General features: G+C 42.4%; 1 protein-coding gene across 1 annotated transcript; it reads right to left on the reverse strand.

Annotated features, from left to right (window-relative positions):
* Positions 1-5,012: 5,012 nt before the first annotated feature.
* Positions 5,013-24,460, reverse strand: chata (choline O-acetyltransferase a). Its single transcript, XM_010869347.4, has 15 exons — positions 24,222-24,460; positions 23,740-23,860; positions 18,798-18,989; positions 17,409-17,527; positions 15,260-15,313; positions 14,211-14,388; positions 11,988-12,165; positions 11,315-11,484; positions 10,991-11,091; positions 10,368-10,496; positions 9,760-9,882; positions 9,199-9,340; positions 8,593-8,655; positions 8,339-8,476; positions 5,013-7,368 (listed from the first exon to the last, which is right to left on the reverse strand). The coding sequence occupies exons 2-15, from the start codon at positions 23,785-23,787 to the stop codon at positions 7,066-7,068; spliced, it is 1,938 nt and encodes a 645-aa protein (XP_010867649.2). The 5' UTR covers positions 23,788-23,860; positions 24,222-24,460; the 3' UTR covers positions 5,013-7,065.

The following is a 24,460-nucleotide window of genomic DNA, read 5'->3' on the forward strand; positions in this document are numbered from 1 at the left end:
CAGAAGCTATGGTGTTGTTGTGGGTCTAATAGGGATGATGACAGGTATATATCACGATGGTGACAGGTGATGTCAGGTACATTTAATATGGAGACTGGAGACGATCCTCAACCATTAATCCTTACAAACAGAGATGTACATTATGATATTTCACCTGTAAAATGGTTTATTACTAATTGGTTGTTGTTTGACTTTGGATGAACACACAGTGGGGAGAACAAGTATTTGATACACTGTATTTGATTACAGACCTCTACATGCTTTGTATGTAGCAGAATTGGCAAAATCGGCAGTGTATCAAATACTTGTTCTCCCCACTGTAAATAACCAGATCATGGCTGCAGTATAGATGTCCATGTATCCAGGGGAATTATTACCAGTTGTACAAGTCATACCAATTTCCTGAAATGAAATGCATGCAACATAAAACCCTCCTCCTTAACTGTAAATATTTGTTCTGTTCACTTGAATATAGACTGAGTGTCATGAGCAGAAGAAACTACTGAGGGAGGACAGCCTCGTGTTTTTAAAGCTGAGGTCTTGGGTTTGATATAGCGGCAGAATCAGTAGAAAGTATGCCTCACAAGCACACCTTTAAACACACACTTGCACACATGCAGGTCCATACAGTAGACACACACACACTCATCACACCCCCTAAACAAATAGACAGTATTAAAGGTCCATATTCACCATCTACTGCCAACTGGGGAAATACCTTGAGAAGTCGCCTAACATTTATATTGGGTCAGGATAGACAAAAACTTAGCTGGCTACAACCTTAAGTACCTACGTTATAGTAGGTTTAAACTAAAACTGTTTTAAATTGGAATTATTTCTGGTGGATTTTCAAATTACGCATCCATGCATGCTTTTTGGGGTAGTATAGGCTAGATCGCAGCCCCTTGGGCAGTAAAAGAGGAGGGGTTTCCACGATTCTCTCGTCTTTTCACTTGACGAAAAAATCTGTTATCATCACCAATATTGATAGGTATTGTATCAGTGTCATTCACGAACTGCTTTGGCAGTGTATAGTTCATCTTCAGTCTCGCTAGCAATTGCTGAATTCCAAGTAGTAAGTTAATAGATACTAGTAAGCCTTTTACTGACTAATAAGCTGTTAAAATGGCCTGTGGCTAAAGCAATACATTTCATAGATGCTATTTGTGGTGGAGGTGAACTTAATAAGAAACGTTAGTCAGTTTTTACACAATGCTTAATGGCGTCTATTGAAATATTAAAACTTTGCGTAATGTTAATGTATGACAAAATGATTTTATGTGGAGATGCTACCGTGTAGCATCTGGGTGAAGTGGTTAAAGACACCTTCAATCTTGTGGGAAACCCGGTTTTGAATCCAGTGAAGGCAACAAAACACTAATCCGTTTTAATTGCGGGCCGGCTGAACTAGGCTTGCCTGTTTTTTTTTCTGGTTTTACTTCGGCAGTTGAGCCCAGTACAGAACACTCAGTGGAGAAATATAACCACAGTGATTAGAAAAAACATCCTCGAACAGGTCAACAATCTGAAATCTACAGTGTGTTTAAAGAAAACAGTCACAATTAAATAATTATAAAATTATTTAAAAAATAATAAAATGTCTGTGGATGATTGAATAAAGCGTAAAAGACTACTGCCAGTTTGTAGTTGTACTTCATCACTGACGTTTAAATGGAAGGGGCTGAGAGGCTGAGTAGACAGTGTCTCTGTGCATGCCAAATGCTACCCTATTCCCTCTTAAGTGTCCTATTTTTGTATAGAGGGTGCATTTAAAAATGGGTGCACTATATAGGTTAGGGTGCTATTTGGGATAAACACCACGTGTCAGCTTTTGGCATATAGCTGTAACGGAGGGCCATTAGTTAATAGGCTTTCAGTCCTCGGCCAATTAGGCTCGGAGAGATTGTGCAGAAATGAAACCCAGATAGGGAACCCTTCTTTAGGAACAGCTCCGTCAGAAATGCCAGGCTGGTTATTATGAGGTTTTTATAGTGAGGCAAACAGACAGACATGGTCTGGTTTAATTGAAATATTTTAATAATAGCAGGTCTTATTTTCCCTGAATTTGCATTTAAATGTCACTTGTTTGAGTGGTTTGGACACAAGGCTACGGTGTAATTTTATCATGTCTGTCCCAAATGACTCAATACTTAAATTTATGAAGTGCGCCATTTTCAAGCATGTTCGTTTAGGATCCACAGCTGGATTAATTTCCAGAAGAAATGTCTTCATGATGATTGTTGAAGCTCTGAATCATATTAATATGGAGCGAGACAGCATATTTTGATGGCAGATATACTTGTGGTTCGTATGAAACATAATAATTGCCCGCTGAATTGATTCAAGCGCTTCTCTGTGGCTATTATTTCTGATCCGTGAGCAAATGTTCAATTAGAGAGGTTGATTACAACTTCCAGGTCGTTATAGTTACTACAGTGGACCTGAGTACTGTGCGAATGAATACAAAGGATTTTGAATAAATACAGTGTGTGCTTGGCTGATGGTCTGCTCTAGCTTCTGTCCTGTCTTTGACTACAGAACAGAACATGACATGTAAAATATGCTGAGCAATTAAGAGTTCTGTAAATGTGTACGATTTCCCGGGATCAGGCTAGTTTTACCTGGATCAGGTTAGTTTTACCTGGATCAGGCTAGTTTTACCTGGATCAGGCTAGTTTTACCTGGATCAGGCTAGTTTTACCAGGCTTAGGGTAGATTTACCTTGGTGAGGCTGTTTTTACCTGGGTTAGGGGAAATATACCTTAGTCAGGCCAGTTTTCCAGGTATAGAGTCAAACAAATAGAATAGAATGTGTATGCCATCCTCACACAGGATTCCTCTTCCCACTACGCTACACAGGATCAATTTCAACACGGAACTGAAACTATGTTGCAATCAATATTTACGGTTCTATTTGTCACATTGCCATGAATGTGTCTCCTAAATGCAGTTGGATGTTCAGAAAATATACCTTGAAAACAGTACATTAATGTGGCATGAGTCATGTCTAGTAGATATACACATTATGTCAGTCTGCCGTAAGTTACTCCTCTACACGGTATTCTTTATTACTTGTCTTTACTGTGATGCTTGAATTTGCAGGCTTCAGTTGAACATGAGTGTCCAGTCTCAGTGTGATTCTTTCTATTAGGGTAAAGTGAATAATAATTGTGTTTTACACTTTGAGATTCTTTCTGTGATGAACAACGCTACATAAGTTGAATGAAGTATTATTATCATTAAGTTTTAAATGATAAATCGTACTCTGCCACCACTCTCTGTCCCCTCAGAAGCCTGCTTCCTACTGGTGGACAGTGGAAAACCCTCAGGGTTAAGGACATCTGCCAGGGTAAGGGTCTGTCAATAGCAGTCAGCAGGTGAGCCTGTCTCCCTGTCTTCTGTGTACGTGGCAGACACATTTCAGCCCTGATGTTCCCACCTCACCCAGCCGCAGGTGGGCTTCCTACATCTATTGATCCTTACCTGCCTGAGTCCGTCTCTACTGGACTGGTCAAAGGTGACCCGGTCTGCTACTGCTGTGGAAATACTCAGGAGCTTCTGAATCCAATAGACTTTAATGAGAATAATGAGAAGAAGGACAATCCCAAAAGCTAGGCCCTTCTGCAGATACACCCAATATTCTAATGCCTGGACCAGTAGCATCTGACATGATGTGTTCTGACCATCCCTTTATGTTAATCCCATGGGTGTGTCCACACAATTGCGCTGGGTAGAGGAGTATGTGCTTGTAACTTCAGGATAGTTTGATCAGGTCTCAACTATCAATCCTGGTCAGGCGATGTACTCTGTCCACAACCTGCTTTGATTCATGAGTTTTTGTCAGTCCTTCTCATTTGGTTTCAGGCCATCGTTATGTAACTGTAACATTTGAAGAACTTGTATAGTCAAACACGGTGTCATCTGTTCGATGTTATAGATCATTCCCCTGAAACTCTTCAGAGCTACCTGTTTGCGAGGTACAGTTTTGCGGTGTGCCTAACCCTCTCATGAATGAATGAGAAGACTAATTGGCCCTGTAGGTTGTCGAAGCCTGAAGCGTGTGGTCGTGTGGGCGGAGTTGGCGGCCTCGGTTCGGCGGTTTAACCAATGGAGAGTTGAATTCCGTTGCCTCCCTAAAGACCCTGTGAGATGTTAGTGTAACCAGGCCATCTGCTTTGGAGACTGGGTTCGAATGGGAAGAACAGACACCCCCATAAGTCAGTGGCTTTTGATTGGCTGTATTGACTGCCATTTTTTTTGTGTGGGGTTAGACCCTGACCAATCATAATGTACCTTCCATTGTGCCAGTTGACACCTAACACGTTCATTAGAGACACTTGAATTCTGAATACTGTCTGTCTGTAGGTTTAGCTGAATATTAAACTGACTGCGTCCCAAATAAAGTCCTATCTCATATATAGAGTATTACTTTCCTATAAATAGTGTATTATGTAAGGAATGATGGTCTCATTTGTGACATGTACTCTTATAATCTCGACCTGCCACAGCCAGAGAAGAACTGTCTTCTTCCGGAGGCTGGGTCCAAGGTTGCACTTTGCTTTATTATCTAGTTGGTTCTTCTGGGATTGTAGGCTGGGTATCTGTATAAGCATTTTTTGAATCCTAGTGTAATAAGGGCTGTGTAAAATAATGTTAATATTTGTTAATATGTTAAGGTTAGGGCTAAGACTTAAGGTAAGGCCTAGGACTTAAGTTTAAGCTTAGGACTTAAGGTTAGGCCTAGGACTTAAGGTTAGGCATAGGACTTAAGGTTAGGCCTAGGACTTAAGGTTAGGCCCAGGACTTAAGGGTAGGCTTAGGACTTAAGGTTAGGCCTAGGACTTAAGGTTAGGCTTAGGACTTAAGGTTAGGCCTAGGACTTAAGGTTAGGCTTAGGACTTAAGGTTAGGCCTAGGACTTAAGGTTAGGCCCAGGACTTAAGGTTAGGCCTAGGACTTGAGGAATGTTATTCCAAGGAGAACACAACCACACGTAACATTTTAGAATGCATTTTATTTCTGGACGTAAATAATATTTTAGGGCAGCACTCCCTGCACATCACAACGTTACAATAAATACATCTCATACAAGACAATTCAAGTGTGGATAACACCCATCTGTTTTAAATACATTTATGAACTACAAAAATAAATAAGCTTTTTCTACTTTTATGAAATCACTGATAACCATAGATTCATATTCACCTGACCTTCACCCACGTTAAACTGATACAGCACAAACTGGCATGCTCGCCCTGTGACTGAGGGCAGACAATGATCCATGGATGTAGTGTTCATGGAAAGGACGGGCCTACACAAGATCAGGCCAGGAGGAAAGAACGTTTGTATCCCAGATGCCGCCCTACAACCTATTTAGTGTCCTATTTTTGATCAGAAGTCCTGTGGACCCAGGCAAAAGTGGTTCACTATAAACGCAATAGGGTGACATTCGTGAAGCGGTGAAGAAACTAAACTCCACAACCAGCCTATCAATAATACATTTATATTCTTTTGCATAATTCACAACAAAGGGTAATAACTTTTAAATCGGAATGAACACATCCACATGACTATCAACATACAGAGGTTAAACTTTGTAACACAGTACTTACACTTTCACCCAAGTTTCTACCAGCTATGACAAAACCTGTGGAAATATTGCACTCTAAGCACAGCCATCTCAAGTTTAAGGCATTTTCTTTTTGTATGGAGTAATATAAAACATTTGACGATATATTAATAGAGATCAATATAAAATATAAATGTTTGAATATATCTTTGTATTTGAATTATTTTAAGTGCATGCACTGGTTACACAGAGAGAAATGGGAGTGGTTAGTATCTCCCATACAATAAAATGCCCAGAAAAGTACAGTATGTCATTAACACAAAACAATTACGTGTGACAGCAACAATTAAGATTTTATAACCTAACAAACTTTAAGAAATTCTGCAAAAGGAGATCATAGAGGTAATGAACATGCATGGTTCAGATAATTCTCTTTCAGACACAAAGGACAATACTAAAACGAGTACCAAAAATAGCTAAGATAATAAATTCATTTAATTTAAATTTGTGATCCTTGATTGCATAAGCTATTTTCTTATTGCACAGTACCACTGTTGTAGTATTCTTTTATTCTGATCATGTCTATACTGTAGCTAGTGACTAAGGTTTACACAGACATTGACCAATAATGCAATCACTTAATAATCAAGTTCAGTTCATCTTAACTGTTGAAGTAGTTACTAACATTTAGATTTTCACTACTCAAACTATTGTTTCACATATACAAACGTCATGACGGTTATAATTTGATGATTATCCTAAATTCTGTGAAATGTTGTTCTTCACATAGCATCCTTTTCATAGAATTTCTTTACAAACTGAAGTAACAAATATATAACGTTGAAGTGCTCGTTATGCGATAGACTTTACTTGATAGTTAACCCTCTTTGGCAATGTCTTGAAACTATTGTCTACATATGTTCTTTCCCTATTTCAATGTTTGGCACCTGGGCTTAAATCCCATTAGTTTGAATATTAATAATGTTTGCACAGTGATTATGTGATTATAATAAGGTGTTTCGACAAAACTGATGATTGTGTTGACAGTACATACACTGAGATAATTTAGGAGCTAGTTCATTCAACCTGTGGGTGAAGAGGAGCTGTTTATCTCTACAGTTATGAAAAGCAGACATGGCTTTAGTTTCCTAATAACAGACCAGATTACTCTGTTCTCCTGCAGTGCAATGACAAATGGGAGTCACTGTTTCTACATTGGTGTCAGCACACTCTCACAACACGCTACGCTGTCCCCGTCCAATTAATGATAGGTTCATTACAGCTAAACTACTCACTCCTAACTTCATGTACATAGTATAGTTACATAGTTAAGGCTTCACACTGAATCAACAGATAAAGTCCCAAAACGAATACCTGATTGCACAAACACAGAAAACACCCAGAGGACCACTAACACCCCTTTCACCACAACACAGATATGCTGGACGATTGCCCGTGACCTCTAGCAGGCTATCCTAACAACGACTCCGGCACCCCTTACTTCCCCGCTTTTTGGGGGGTGCCAGGAGGCTTGACCTCTGACCCTCGGCTGGGTTCAACTGTGTTCGATCCGGTGGCGGCGGCGGCAGCGTGGCTCTTATTAGCCTTTTTGCACAGCTCCCTCATTTCTAGCAGACCCTCGTCCAGAGCCCGGATGAACACAGCCGAGCTGGTCTCGGTGCTCCCATGAAAGCTGGTCACGCTGAAGAGGAGGTGTTCTGACTGCGGGTTGTAGCAGCACCCATAGCCGTTTGGGACCACTGGGCCATAGCAACAGAACATCTCCACTGTAGTCGGCACCTGATGGGGACGTTCCAGCGTTAATTAACTCAGTACACTCAGGTGTGTTCTCAGGTGCAATACACAGGAGTTACGTTTACAAACTGTTCACGGTCGATTCACAGGTCAACGCGTATGCCGTGTGTGTGTGCAGTGAACTCTGACTGGGTTTTCATTTGAAAGGACAAAATGACTATGGGGTTAAAGTGCAGACTGGCTACAAAAGCTTCGGACTGACCGAAATCCAAAGCCTTTCACATGCTGAAGACGAGACTGACGGCAGAAAGGCCCAGAAACCAGTGTGACTGAAGATGGGAGCGGTACTAGCCTGGCACACTATCACCAGGGAAGATGCCCAGCGTCCGGTCAATCAATCGAATGCATTTTATAAAGCCCTTTTTACATCAGCATTTGTCGCACGGTGCTAAAACAGAGACCCAGCCTGAAACTGCAAAGAGCAAAGCAACAACCGGTCTGGTCAACCACTGGTCTGGTCAACAACCGGTCTGGTCAACCACCGGTCTGGTGAGGTCTATGGGTCACAATCACTGCATACAAAGGACATGCAACCAACTGCTCAACATGAGTACTTTAATGTGCATCATGTTCATCTGCCCAAATACTTTTGGCAACCTTAAAATTGGGGGACATACAAATGGCCCCTGGAGTTGTTAGGTTGTTAATCCACTTTGAATTACGATGCTCCCAAATGAAACCAGAGAGTCCTGAAATGCAGAGCCAAGAACTAAAAATGTCACATAATGTCACAGTTTGGGAGTTAATAGTGTGTACTGTACTTTCGATTATGCCATTGGCCAAATATTGAGCTTATGATTACACTAGGAACATCCACAAGGAGACGATGAACAACATGCCTATTTACTGAACTAACGTTTGTCTTCTTTCGCCAGCACACTAAATGAACATCTGTTAACGGGCAAATTTGCCCAAGAAAGAGAGAAAGACGAGAAATGACGACGACATTGCGTACCTGACTGGTGGAGAGAATGAACTGGTTACTAGCCACATAGGTTTTATCCGTGAATATTTCGGGCATCTCCATGCTGAGTTCCCGGGAGATCTCTCTGAGCCCCAGAAGGTGATTGTCGATTCCCAACCCTGTAATCGCCTGGGAGAGATCGAGAACCATTACAGCTCAATCTGTTACCACTAAATTCAGATGTATCTGGTGAAAAGGAACACCATTTGTCATATTAATATGTGCAGTGGTGTACACACACTTACTGCAATGGTGTAATTTGTCTGGACGTTAATCGCATCGCACAATCTTTTCATCTTTTCTGAATCCTGTAAAATGTAATACAAAGAAGATCATAATGAATAATTGCATTAGACTCATGAGACAAACACGATTACTCCAGGTTTAGCATGTAGCAAGACGAGAGCAAGTGACACATCTGTTGTGAGTCATATGATAGATGCTGCTATCAGTCCGTGGAGCGAACAGCTACTCTGGTGGGTGTCTGCGTCTGGCCGTACGCGTGCGTGAGCTAGCGATGGCTGGGTGCGTGTGGCTGTGGCCGAACGCGTGCGTGAGCTAGCGATGGCTGGGTGCGTGTGGCTGTGGCCGAACGCGTGCGTGAGCTAGCGATGGCTGGGTGCGTGTGGCTGTGGCCGAACGTGTGCGTGAGCTAGCGAGCACGTGCGTGTCTCCCATCCGCCCCCGTGTGCTAACACAAGTGTTTGTTGTTGGACGGACGAACTCTCCGCTCGGGCAGGGGGGGGGGGGGGGGCGGGGGATTTGGCACCGGGCTCATTTAAGCGGACATGATGAACTGCATTATGGGAGAGGCCCAGTAATTGAGGGGCTAAGTAAGAAAAATGACTCACGGAGAGAGAGGCCTCCTCATCTGTCATGGCCTTCACAAAGGCCAGAGCTTCAGGTGTAGCCGAGCGGATGTTGTCCACACGCCCTTCGTGGAAACGACGGATTGACGCACTCTCATAAGTGGACACCAGACGTCCATTACACCTGCAATGTCACCGTGCAAAGCAAAGACTGTATATCAACGGGGTACAGTAGAGTACAGTAGAATAAAGGAGAGTACAGCAGAGCACAGAACAAAGTCCGTGGCAAATAGAAAAACACTGTTAACATGTAGCACATACTAATTCATCCCACACTTTGTGATGACTAATCCCATACTGATCCCAAGGTGATCCTGGTCAAAATTGGACGATGTGTTTGATGGCTTATAATTTATGTTGGAATAAGGGTCCCTATTTCATTTCAGAACTTGGGTTTCCTTGTAATATTAAAAAGAGTCCCGTAAAAGCACTAATTAGTGAAAACTGTGACAACCAGCATCTCTAAACAGTGTTATTGTCATTTTGAATTAATCCATGCTTTCATTTTTCAAACAATTGCATTGTCCTTCAGGTGCGCTGTACCTGTAAAATGCCAGCTGTAGGGCAATCTGTATATAAGCGTCTGGGCTCATCTTCTGTTTTTTGATGAATTCTTTTCCGTACGCCTCAAACTTGTGGACATCCATATCCAGATCCCGAACCAGCCTGAAGAATAAATAGAAAACATTGTTTTAAAAGATGATGAAGCGGTAATTCATATGGCAAGGAATTACTGTAAAGACGTGTGTGTGTGCTTGCGTATATATGTGTGTGTTGGCATATATATTTGTGTGCAGACCTAAAGTCACAAACCCATTAGATGAGAATCTGATTTCCATATGTGTGTTCATTGAACAACATATGTGTGCATGTATTCAAACCGATTGTCAAACAAATTGAATGTATGTTGTGGATGTGTATTTGTTCAAAACGCTCACTGAAAACAATCGTCAGAGCGCGCAAAACAGCGCCCCCCCATCCCCTCTGACTGTAGCCCATTTTATGCTGTGTGGCCAAAAATAGTATGACATGCAATACTATTTTTAGCCAGGCAGCATCAAACACATGGGCTACAAATACGAAGACAGAGGGGCGCTGTTGCGTGTGTGCGTGTGTGTGAGTGTCTGTGTGTGTGCCTGTTTGTGTCTTGCCTCTGTAGTCTCTCAGCTGAGGCCTTCAGAAGGCCCTCTATCTTTGGGGACATCTTCCAGAGTAGTCTGCGAGGAGCTGGAAGCTCTGATACGCTGATGGCTCTCCCCATTTTGGACGGACTTCCTGTCCTGCAGAGAGAGCAGTTAACATGACCTCCGTACGATTTGTGTGTCATGGTCTATTATATTGCACGATTCACTGACCGCAGCTTTTATGCTTTCAAAGCCTTCGTACTGATAAAATCTTACATCAGCTGTGGACATGAAAACGTGATCTACAGTACTTTGTGCATCTCCAGAGGAAATGCATCATATCAGATGTATAATATGTGAAATATTTCATGCAATAAACTTACTGGCAACTACAATGCAAACAGTCTAATACTTTGCGTGTCAGGGGAATGAGTTCCAACTCTCAGATGTCAAAGCACTTGACTAATCCCAAGAGCTGTGTTTTATCCCGAGAGAAGGGTTTAATATCAACTGTATGGGACCCAGCAGTTTTAAGGGGCTGTAAAAACACAGGACCCAGACCAGAACCCTGGGGGGGTACCAGTCACCCACGCCACATAGATTTATTATCCGTTCCTATGGATTCATTCGTGTTTGGGTCCTTGGCTTACATGAATTTCATCAGGTATTCAGTGCACGCCACCAAAACGATTCCCTCGAAGGGTGAGTGCTCGCACACCGTTCCACAGACTCCGTCCTCCCCGACGACAAACTGAAAAACGGAGAGTGCCGCATCAAGCATGGGCCTGGCCTCTTTGTCTCCGTCCATTCCATTCAAAGGGCTCTGGGCCCGTATTTATGAAGTCTGTCAGAGTAGGAGAACTCATCTAGGATCAGATTACCTGCCTATATAATCACACTCAACCAAACTGACATGAGATCAGCCACCCCGCTCAGAAGACACTTGATGAATGAGGGCTCCGACACGAACACACCTGCATGGGCTTGTCATACCAGCGATTGGCCCCCATCTTCTCGTATCCCCCTCCGTGCAGCATCAGCAGGGCCCGGCTGGTGTCGCCGCATTCCATCCCACTGGGGCCATCCAGACACACCACACACAGACAGGCCTCGATCACAGCCAGCGACTCGCTGTTCACTGAGTCTGGAAAGAGGATGGAAGGATACAGACAGACCCGAGAGGGACAGACAGACCCAGAGAGACAGACAGACCAAATTACAGAGAGAGACAAGTTCATACTGTGATATCGTTACGGGCTATTCAAGTAATTCCAATGAAATTGCTATGTGCTATTTAAGGTGTTGCTCTGATATTATGTACTAATAACTATATTATTATTTTAGTTGTAATATACAGTTCCGGAACAAATTAAGAGACCACTGCACCTTTTACTTTCCAAAAATGGCAAAAAGGAAGGTTTTGAGTGAGGAACAGAAGGGTTAAAATGAAGAGACCACTGCAGATTGAACGCTTCTGTTCTTCACTCCAAACTTTGCTTTTCAACAATTTTGGAAAGGAAAGAAAAAGGTGCAGTGGTCTCTTTTAATTCTTTCCAGAGCTGCATATAGAATAGACAGTGAAAACTTTAATGAGTACATCTTTAGCCTGTTATTATTCTACTTGTGGTATAATATAGACAGTGAAACCTTTGATGAGTACATCTCTAGCCTGGGCCCATTCGGTTCTCCCATCAGACGTCAGCAGACCAATTGGAGGCTGCCTCTCCTCCTTGTTCTCTGCCATCTTCACTATCTTCTCTAACTGGGTTAAGATGTCCATTTCTTTCAGCTTTTTGCCCTTTAATACTAGGTCCAAAACAAAAAACTGACAAAGGGGAAATAAATGTTTTAGGATTAGAATTCATTTTTGTCTTTGACATTGAAATATGCTAGAATTTCCAAAACATCAATACTCAAAACAGACACCTGATCTGAATTCACCAAATGTCTCAGGATTTATAAAATTCTAAACACATAAGAATCTCATTCTGGAAAGTTCCTCTGCACTCAGTATGTTATAAATGTTTTCATTGTGCATTAAGTCCAGAGATATTATCCAGAAAGAGATTTGTAATTACGTCATTTTATGTATGTAATTTTAGGGAGTTTCATAACATCCTTTTACACATTCCACCATTCCATTTGATACTGGTGAACAACCCGTTAAAGAGTTTCAGGGGAAATCACATCCTCTGATGTGAGAAATGGCGTTAGAACATAAGGTATTAAACTTGCCCACATTCACTCGATTTTGTGGATTTGAAAACTTACAGTTGATTTCTTATTAAAACAACAGTGTGATAAATCTAGTTTCAGGCGCATCCGATTACCCATTTTTAGTCTCTCTGTTCTTGGCAATTTCCTTTTATTCTGTGAAACTTGCCTTCCATTTCCCCTCCCTGTGGCGCACAACTAGCTTGTATTTGTTCTGTCACCAGGGATTTACAGATAGTTTAAGACCACATCTTCAAACCTGTCCTGGTGAAACATTTAACTATTGTCATTTACAGTAGGTAGTAAGGAATAGAGAATTCTTTAAGACTTTAAATCTTAAGATGTTTTCTTATTATTTTGAATGTTCAAATAAAATAAAATCAACAGTCCAGCAGCCACTGAATTGCTGGAATTTCCCTTCCCTTTTCCCCAGAAAGCGAACGTATCAGCATATCACTCAAACAGACACGCTGGGTCAATAGGCCTTTTAAAACGCACACCTGACAACACAGAACCGATCCGTCATTAGGGTCCATCCTCACTGCTGACTAATTAAGGTAAAGTAGGTGAGACATGGGTTAACGATGCCCCCCCCCCACCCCCCCGCGGTGCACACATCCCGTGCTCCAAATCACACACTACTTCCTATTTTCGTGCACCGCACTTCGGCCCAGGAGCTGCGGCGCCCTGCTCGTAGGACGCCATGTGTGAGGCAGCCTGAAAACATCCATCCTGGGACGCGATCAATTGTCCTTGTGACTCAAGGAGGCTCTCGAGCAAAGTGGCAGATTCAATCAGCGGTAATTTAGTTAGCCGTCTGTTTCCCCACAGGGATCGGCCCCTTAATATGAGTCTCTGATTGATAGTTCCTGGAGTCGTCTCCAGGTACGGAAGGACTCTCTCCTCCTCCCACCTCCCTTTCAGCCTTTTCCCGTGATATTTCCTAATGCCCGGGTGGCCGGCAGTGACACGAATGAACGACCCCAGTCTGAAGACCCTGGGTAACACTCGGCTGTCTGGTTAATGCTTACGACGGCGCCTCAGCCTGTGACCCGCACACTGTTGCTAATGCCGCCATTCCTGACATTTTACGCCAGTGACCCTTGAACTTTTCCCGGGGTGGGGGCGGCCTTGGAAGAGGCGCCGGGAGGAAACACTTGATTTGCGTTACAGACTTTTGTTATGGAAGTTTTGAACTAAGGTACATTTGAGAAATGTCTGCTTTTCTATTGCCTTGGTAAGTAGCTATTTTCTTTGATTGTGATACACGTCTGTATAAATACCAGAGCATCACTAGGTACTCTGACCATGTTCCTCTGCTTAAACCAAGAAGGGTATCTGTCCTTTGTTTCTTAGGAATGTAGGAGAGTGTATCTGGTATTTATCTAGGGGGCATCATTGACCTTTAAGAGTTCTGATCGATTAAATTACCATCACACTTTTCGGAATCCTGAGCCATGACACGAACTAGGCACCCCAATGAATAAAGCTCTGCAACACCCACAATTTTGGTCACATTTAATAAACTGTACTTTCAATGAGGCGTCCCAAATGACACCCTATTCCCTATTTAGGGCACAGCTGTGCCTTTCACCAGGGCCTACGTGGATGGGTGGAGGGATTCGTCTGATGCTCGACCTGAGCCCCCCTTCTGACCTGGTTCTGGCACGCCACTATGATGTGTCCCTGCTCCAAAGAGCCAGGCTGGTGGATGATGAGGGTGTCCTGCTTAAGGCCGGGCCGACGGTACGTGTTGAAGAGACGGTAGTACTGCTTCATACAAAGGGGGGTCCCGGCCAGCTGGCCCCGGGCAAAGTCCACAGGCAGCGCCCGTCTGTCAGGAAACACACATCGGACTGGGATTCAGATCACCACCCAGTGCCCTGACCTGTCCCAGGACCATATTCTGAATGAGCAGTTTTTGTATCTGGAAAAAATACTGAATATGAATACAATCTGGCCCTGTGTATTCTATTCAATTTCATATGACTTACAGTCAACTGACGAAGTTCCAATTTTCACAGAAACTGTAACTGTACATCCTTTTCCATGAGTAAGTGCTGAAATTGGAATTTGGCTAACTTTTGGAATTGAGTAGAATTGAAAAGGCACTGCCACCTAACCTAAGGGATAAACTGTGACTGACAACCTCTCTTGTTAGGAGGCATACCTGAGAGACACATGGACTCAGACGACTTCAGACAACCTCAAGGGGGAACAATGTTCCACAGTGTGTTTATTCTGTGGGATGAATTCAATCTGCTTTCACTGAAATCTGCAGTGTGTTTTTTTTCCCGAGAGGTCAGTAGTAGAATCCGGTGAAAGCGTGTCAGGCAATTGCGGACACAACCATATGATCGTAAGCGGACCTCAATGATCACCAAACAGTCTGCACTTCCCAGTGAATTCACTCCTGAGTGAGAGGCCTGTGGCTTTGTGACAAGCGTGCGAGAAACAGCTCAACAACTTGACAGGTTTAAACAGAATAAAACCGCTATGTGGGCGTTGGCAGTGAACAGCCCCATGTCCATGTAGCTTTAGATTCATGTGGCTCCTATGATAACTGTGTTATTTGCTGTTATTGCTGTGTTCATTCCAGACGGTCTGTACACAGCGTTTCTACAGTATCTACTCGGATAGAATAGAATGCAACAGAATTCAATAAATGCGCCACACTCACAGTGGAGGCATGTAAGAAAACCTACGAGTCAATGCGCTCCTTGTACTCCAGGACTCCTGTGATGAGGTGGGCGGCAAATCTAAGAAGAGATTGAAGAGAAATACATGTTGAAGAGACAGCAACATTCATTTCACTGTTAAAAACCGTTTCTCACAAACCCGTTACTCTCCCAACCAGTTGGACAACTGACCAGCTATTCTGATCTGAAAACACAGCAACAATTACCTCAGTTTGAGGTGCCACACTGACTGAGTATTAGAACTCAACTGTGTATTACCCTAAGAAATATAATATAATAGGTGGCCTGTGGTGGTCTGATGGTTTAGCTGCTGCCCCCAGCATACATTATACCCCCTATAGCATGGCTTCCATTCCCGCCTCTTTCAGCAGAGAACATCCTCCATCTTTTACACTCTATCTCTGTCAGTTAAAGTACAAGAGATTTTAGGAAACAAGACAGTTACTCAAGCGGTTACACATTTGTCTTCTGCATACGCTTCGCTACACATGTATAACTGAGTTCTTCCTGTCTAATTGGTCCGCGCGCGTTGTCAACACGTCAACACACGTGGTAATAAAGGCTGCTACAGGTTGTTACTGTAAACAGGATGTTGGTCCGTGTTCCTCATGGTACTACAATGCCTCCCCCATCACTTCAACCGTAATCACATTTGCGCTTTATTACAGAGCTGCATAGTCTGTGTGTGTCTGTGTGTGTGTGTGTGTGTGTGTGTGTGTGTGTGTGCACGTGCGTGCGTGCGTATATATTTCTCAATATGGAGGAAACACGGCAATGTCATCCTGGGTGTACTCTGTCATTTGTCCCATCGTTACTGTGTTCAGCCAGCCCCCGATCAATATACGGACTGGGCAATACACACACACACACACACACACACACACATGCTAAGGTTCTCACACATAGATATACTTCTGCACACCCCCGCATCCAAACCGAGCCGGTCAGTGGTCTCAGTGGACTGCTTGGTCCTGTCACTCCCAATCTAATAAGTGTTTCTGTCGGTCTGTTAGGGTCCTGGGGCCTCTGGAAGTATTCACTTAGCTCAGCATGAGCTGACAAAAGCTAATGGGGATGCACAGCACACTCCAGGGTCTGGCTGCTCATGTGTGTGTGTGTGTGTGTGTGTGTGTCCATGAGTGCTCCTGTGTTGTGTTAGCAGGCAGGCAGGCAAGCTGGCTTATTTAATAAGAGGCAGAGATTTAGAGGAGAGATGATTTAGACTGGCTACTGATACTTTCTGTGACCATCCATTTTAGTACCACAAGCTCCTCAGGGTTTCGGGCGTCCACTGTATGAATCCACTGCTGATGTGAAAAAAGTGACGTGTTGCCTGTAAATCTGATGGAGATCTGGTTTGGTAACAGGCCTTAATGCTGTTGTAAATCTCTCAACGAGTCAGGTCTGTTGCACAAGACAGAAAGCTAAAGTATTGTGTTTCACCAGCAGCAATGTAATTACAAGATATACATTTTTTTTGCAATAAGGCACGAGGGGGTGTGGTATATGGCCACACCCCCTCGTACCTTATTTGCTTTTTATTTTATTTCATGGGGGTTTTAATTCACTATAAGACCACCGATCGGGCTGCTCTGCCTGAACATGGATCAGATATTGTGTTTTTCCATCTTCCTTCAAGGAAGCCAGTGTGAAAACAAGGTCACTGAAGTTTGCATAAATGGTTTGTCAGTTTCATTGGCAAATGTAACAAACATGAATTGATAAACAAACAATAACCTGACAAAAAAAAAACATCATTAATTATTTTATTATCATTATCTGAAAGACTCCAGTAAGACCAGATCTGACTGAGTACAGTCTATACTAGCTTTGTATCAAAGTCCTAACGTCTGGTCAATTATTTGGTTATTCGAGTCATGAACATCATGAACGTTATTCCACTTGTCAAATGTAATTCAACTGGTTGACAGTCAAAAGACTATAATCTGATTGAGAAAATGACTGCATAATCTCCTCAATGAATGAAATTCCCTCATTATGGTTAAGCCGCTATTGTGCTGTTAGGAACAACTCCCAGTCTCAAAAGGTCTATAATGCATTATTATGTCTTTGTGTTCTGGGTCCTGCAAATAGCTGTATTCATTTCACGGCTATGAAGTGTATTTTGGACAGACAACAGAGTCACGTAACATACCTGAGTGAATCTTTGCGATCTCTAAAGTTTTGCTTTGGGAATACCATGGCAGGATTGGAGTTAACTGGTAGGGCTAATCTCTGGTTCAAATACATGTCTTCAAGCCAATAGTCATACACCTAATATAGAGAGAGAAGACCAGAGAGAGGAGGAGACAGAGACAAAATAAAAGTATCAGTTTTACTCCTGATATGGGCATTACAAAGATCTGAGGATGGAGAGGAGACAGGATGGTGCTGGAGTGGGAGGTTGATGGATAGCAGAGAACAGCAGAGGGGAAAGGAGAGGAGGAAAGGAGAGGAGGAAAGGAGAGGAGGAAAGGAGAGGAGGAGAGAGTGACGGGAAGAGACTTGAGGAGTAGAGGACAAGACATGAAGTAGAGGAGGAGAGGTGGAGTGGATAGAGACACAGATGGAGGGAGCAGAGGAGGAGTGGCAAAGACGTTAAGGAGAGGCGGAGACGTGGAGGAGAGGAGAGACGGAAACGTGGTGTAGAGGAAAGGAAGTGATGTGGGGGAGGGGAGAGGTGGGGAGGAGAGGAGAGGCGGGGAGGCAAGGCAGAGATGTGGAGGAGAGGGGAGGCAGAGATGTGGAGGAGAGGAAGGGAGGCGGAGACGGAGACGGAGAGGTGGGGACATGGAGGAGAGTAGAGGAGAAGAGGCGGTGAGAAAAGGAGAGGCGGGATGTGGAAGAGAGGCATAGATTTGGAGGACAGAACGTCAAGAGGACAGAAAGGAGGGGAGTGGGAGTTTGATAAATATCAGGGAGCTACTTTAATTTAGGACTGACTGATCATCTAAGTGGCCATTGATGGATTGGTCCTCCAGAAACCAATGGGCACGGTCTGATAGATCTATAGCCACAGCTTAAGTCCTTTCCTCCTTCCTTTGCCAGCTGTTATTGATGGGTTCTATGTATCGGGGCATTCATGGCGTTGATAGTGTCTTCGATCATAAGGCAGAGACCTAGAAGTCTTTAAAGGTAGGTCTTCGGTGCTTTACAAAAGAATATTGTTTGGCTTTCAGTTAACGGCACACAGTTCACATGGCCTGACATTGTGTATTGACAACAGTTAGCAGACACTCTGATCCAGAGCAACTTACAATAGTGAATCCGTACAGTACATTTATGTTTTTGTCCCGGCTCCCCATTGGACCACAAGGATGGCGTTGCATGCTCTGAACTACACCTGGGTCAGCTAAGTAAATAATAATTGATGTACACACTAGAATTATAATAAAATACGCTGGCAAGGCGTACTGTACACATGTGGGGGAAAATGGCAAACCAAATGTGAATATTTTATTCCAAATCGGACTATTTTGTTATAGGTTAAAACATGATGAAGAGAGACTACGAAGACAGTTTGTGGAGAAAGATTATCATGTACCCAGTTATATGTCTTTTCACTCCTCTCCAGCAGCTTCTTCTGGAGCAGGTCTCCGGTGCCCCCTGGTTCTCCAAACTTCTCCACAATAGCTTTAGTCTTCTGGTACTGTTCCTCCTCCACAAGGTGCTTTATACTGGTTAGGTACTTATCCAGGGTCTCCTTCAGGGGTGGTACCGGCACCTTGGGTAGGACCTAGCAGTTTGGAGATCAAAAGCATCAATCCACAAAATATGCCCACTTCGAATGTGATGCTGGTAAAAAGTTTTTGAAAAGGTTGGGACAAGGGCAACAAAATAATATAAATGTTGTATAATACTAAAAAAACTAAACCTGGTTGAATAACAGGTCAACAACAGGTCAGTAACATGATTGGGTATTAAAAAATCATTCCAGAGAGGATGGGTTTGTCAGAAGTGAGGATGGGGAGAAGATCACCACTCCGTGAAACACTGCGTGGGCAAATAGTGCAACAATTTAAGATAAAATTATACAGAGTATGGGGATCTCATCTACGGTATATAATATCATTAAAAAACATGAGAAAATACGGAGAAATCTCTATATATAAGGGACTAGGCCGAAAACCGATTCTGGATGGCTGTGATCTTTGGGCCCTCACACGGCAATGCATTACTACCAGATACAATTCTGTAGTGGAAATCACTGCATGGACTCAGGAACACTTCCAAAAACCATAATCTGTGAACACAGCACGTCGCTGCATACACAAATGCAAATTAAAACGCTACGATCCAAATAAGAAACAATATGAAAACAAGATCCAGAAACGCCGCCACATAAACTGGGCCATAGCTCATTTATGATGGACTAAGGCAAAGTGTAAAACGGTCCTTTGGTCTGACTAATATGAATGTGAAATTATTTTTGGGAATCATGGGCGCCGCGTCCTCCAGACTGAATAGGGAAGGGACCATCAGGCATCTTATCAGCACACAGTACAAAAGCCAACATCCGTGATGGTATGGGGGTGCATTAGTGCACATGGCATGGCTGTGTTGCACATCTGTGAAGGCACCATTAATGCTGAACAATATATACAGGTTTTGGAGCAACATATGCTGCCACCCAGACAACGTCTTTTTCAGGGCCTTGCTTATTTCAGCAAGACAGTGCCGAACCACATTCTACACGTAGGCCATTACCACAGCATGGTTCCATTGTAAAAGAGTCTGGGCGCTAAACTGGACTGCCTGCAGACCAGACTTATCACCACTGAGAACATTTGGCTTATTGTGAAATGCAAAATACGGTCAAGGAGACCCCAAACTGTTGAGCAGCTGAAATCCTATATCAAGCAAGAATGGGAATACATTTGACTTTCAAAACAACAGCAGTTGGTCTCCTCCCAAATGCTTACAGAGTATTGTTAAAAGAGGTGATGCAACACAGTGGTAAACATGCCCCTGTCCCAACTTTTTTGAAACTTGTTGCTGGTGTCAAATTCTAAATGGGCATGTATTTTTCCAAAAACAATAACATTCTCATTTTCAGCATTTGATATATTGTCTTTGTACTGTTTTCAATTAAATTTGGGGTTACATGATTTGCACATCATTGCATTCTGTTTCTATTTGCATTTTACGTAGGGTCCCAACTTTTTTGGAAACAGGGTTGTACAGCACATCAATTACAGTGGATATAAAAAGTCTACACACCCCTTTAAAAATGCCAGGTTTTTGTCATGTAAAAGAATGAGATAAATCATTTCAGAACTTATTCCACTTTTAATGTGACCTATAATGTGAACAATTCAATTGAATAACAAACTGAAATCTTCAAGGGGGAAAAATGAAAAATACAAACAATACAAACAATAACCTGGTTGCATAAGTGTGCACATCTTCTTATAACTGGGGATGTGGCTGTGTTCATAATTAACCAATCACATTCAAACGCATATTAAATAGAAGTCATTACACACCTGCCATCATTTAAAGTGACTCTGATTAACCATAAATAATGTTCCGCTGTTCTTAGTTGCATCTCAGAGCAAAAGCCATAGTCTGCCGATTGCTTCCAAAGAATCAGAGGGATTTCATTGTTGAAAGATATCAGTCAGGAGAAGAGGGTACAAAATAATTTCCAAAGCATTAGATTTACCATGGAACACAGTGAAGACAGTCATCATCAAGTGGAGAAAATATGGCACAACAGAGACATTACCAAGAACTGGACATCCCTCTAAAATAGATGAAAAGACAAGAAGAAAACTGGTCAGGGAGGCTTCCAAGAAGCCTACAGCAGCATTAAAGGAACTGCAGGAATTTCTGGCTTTGTGCTACATGTGACAACAATCTCCTGTATTCTTCATATGATTGAGCGATGGGGTAGGGTGGCAAGACGGAAGCCTTTTCTTACAAAGAAATACATCCAAGCCCGGCTGAAGTTTGCAAAAACAAACATCAAGTCTCCCAAAAGCACGTGGGAAAATGTGTTATGGTCTGATGAAACCAAGGTTGAACTTTTTGGCCATAATTCCAAAAGGTATGTTTGGCGCAAAAACAACTCTGCACTTCTCCCAAAGAATAACCATATCCACAGTGAAGCATGGTGGTAGCAGCATCATGCTTTGGGACTGTTTCTCTTCAGCTGGAATCGGGGCCTTAGTCAGGGTGGAGGGAATTATGAACAGTTCCGAATACCAGGCAATTTTGGCACAAAACCTTCAGGCGTCCGTTACAAAGCTGAAGAGGAAGTTCACCTTTCAGCATGACAACGACCCAAAGCACACATCTAAATCCACAAAAGCATGGCTTCACCAGAAGAAGATTAACATTTTGGAATGGCCCAGCCAGAGCCCAGACCTGAATCCAATTGAACATCTGTGGGGTGATCTGAAGAGGGCTGTGCACAGGAGATGTCCTCGCAATCTGACACATTTTGAGTGCTTTTGCAAAGAAGAGTGGGCAAATATTGCCACGTCAAGATGTGCCATGCTAAAAGACTGAGTGCTGTAATAAAATCAAAAGGTGCTTCAACAAAGCATTAGTTTAAGGGTGTGCACACTTATGCAACCAGGTTATTGTGAGTTTTTCATTTGTAATTTTCCCCCCTCAAAGATTTCAGTTTGTTTTTCAATTGAATTGTTCACGTTATACGTCACATTAAAGGTGGAAAAATGTCTGACATTATTTATCTTTGTCTAATTCTTTTACATCACAAGAGCCTGGCATAACAGGGGTGTGTAGACTTTTTATATCCACTGTACGTTTGATAACAAAGCCCATTTTGCTTTAACAATTGACTATGGTTGCTTTTTATAGTGATGGTCTGTGATACAAATCTACAAATAACAGGACAAATTTGTTTATCATTGTGAGGAAGCTGTTTTCCTGTTTGTAGGCATTTATTTATTAATTTGATCATTGAATCTCTAATTTGCTTCCTGAAGTTCTCTTTAAAGCTTGTCTTCTTAGAACCAGGTTGAATTATTTATTTGAACCGCTTCAAGCCACGTTGAGAATGAATTTCACAGCACCCTCTGGGATATGAAAATGGTCAAAACAGCTATGATTATTTCAGAATAAATTAAATGAATATTAAATGCATCTGGAGTGGGAGTCGGTGTGTTGAGTTTTGACTAATTATGTGTTACAGTTGGGCCTGATATATTTGAGTATGTTCTGTCACCAAGGCTAGTGTGATGTGGATTACCCAAATGGTTAATTTAATAAAATGGGATTAAGACTGGTAATATTTTAACTCGGAATTTGAAGAACGGCCACTCTCTGGTTAGATCCATTAGAATCACATGGTTCTGAGTTAAATTAAATTCACTTAATTGACCCCAGGGGACAATTCCTGTGTCACACCAGACAAACGTGCTTCACTTATATTCGCCGTGAATAAACCTAAACCAATGGCGCGGTGTTAACTGCCGCAGCTATGGCAAAACTGCTTAGGCAACCGAAAAGTCAGTTCATGAAAGGCGCTTGTCTTACCCGTTTTCTTCGCCGCCGAAATTGTCACATTTTGTAGAACCTGTGTGTTTTCCTATGCAATAGAAAAACATTATTGTTTTCATGTAAAAGAGTTATTGAGTAACTACTAGAATGTGGCCCATTTGTGGAATTCCTAGTCCCTGAATTTTCGTGATATCGTCTGAAAACGGCCATCACCCAAACTGGATAGGAAGTCGAAAATACTTGTTTATTCTTCATCCACTATTAGAGAGTTTTATTTTTTTGTTTTCCGGTTGTGGTTACAGATGTGTAATAACCAGTCTGTCAATTCCCCTTTTGCCCCTAGCGGTCAGTATAAGGACACAGCAATAAATAATACGTTTCAAAGCTAAGCTCGTTTCAGAACCACGGACAACACCTTTGTCTTGGATTGGATTTCAAGATAGCTGCTGCATACTGTTGTCTAATGATAGTCTAATGTGCGTTACTCTTTCATTTCACGTAAACAAAACATTTACTCAATAAATGTGCTTACGAACATCGACAAAAAGCCTACCAATAAGACCATCTCTCCCCCTCCAGAACCGGACGGACCGGTTTCAACGATTCCCGAGGCTGCAAAGTGAAACATTTCGTTTTGTACTTGAGCAAGACAAGAAGAGACAGCCCCAGCATCTCTCCAATTTGGAGGCTGAGTGTGAAAAGTTTGGTTGAATAAGGTTGGACCTCGTGTTCAATTAACGGCTGAATGCTTAAAGAATATAATGTGCGAAAATAACTACATATTTAGTACAGAATTGTGGTAAATGCCACGTAAAAATAAAATTAAATAAAAAAACGGATCGGCAACGATACTTTCCATAACAACGAACAAGTTGTTATCTACCTTCTTCTGGTTTTATACAAATATGTGACTATCTTCTCAGTATTTACATTCTCCGTATTGGCAGACAAAGGTATTTCATAATATTCCCACAGAGATAAAGCAAGGATGTTAAGAAATAATATAAGTTTCATACGTAGCTTTCCCTGCGGCCTTTTGGTCGCTGTCCCTCCAGGATGGGCATGCTGTCATCCGGTCTGAATCAGTCAGGTGGAAGTACTGTAGACACACTCACGAGTTGATTGAAGTTCAGCCTTCTGCACGAAGTCCGCACATCCACATTATTGACATGAATGAAAAAGGCAATTACGGGAAAAGTCGAGCCTGAAGATTGCTAATTTATAATTGTCACCGAGTAGTTGTAATTACAAATTAGATTTAAAATGAATATAATATCACCCGTTGTCGATATGGATTACTGTTAAATATAATCATAGATTATGTTACTGCGTTCATAGTTTATAGGAACACAACCACCAACACTTTTTTTCCAAGTGTTATAAACCAGAAAAGCATTCTTCTTCCGAGCAAACCAAACTAAGCACATAATGCACCGGTAAACTGACTGAACTAGAAATATTTGTGAATTATAAAGGAAAGGAAAACATGTAATCTTACCTGAGCAGTGGATGCCTTGCTTCAGTACTCAATGGGTAAAAAAGGCTTGCAAGAAGATAACTAAGTGTCCCGGGTCCGTGCTTAGCACTCCCATGATATAACTCATTTGAGGCGAAGGAATGTTTTCCCCTCTCTCCACCATACCCAAGCCTAGCTCACACCCATGGCAAAGCTTTGACTTTTAAAGCGCGTCTGCTTAGTAAAGATGCTCTAGGTGTTTGTCTCTTTCTACCCCCGCA

This window comes from Esox lucius, chromosome 6 (genome assembly GCF_011004845.1).
Source record: "Esox lucius isolate fEsoLuc1 chromosome 6, fEsoLuc1.pri, whole genome shotgun sequence".
Lineage (NCBI taxonomy): Eukaryota > Metazoa > Chordata > Actinopteri > Esociformes > Esocidae > Esox > Esox lucius.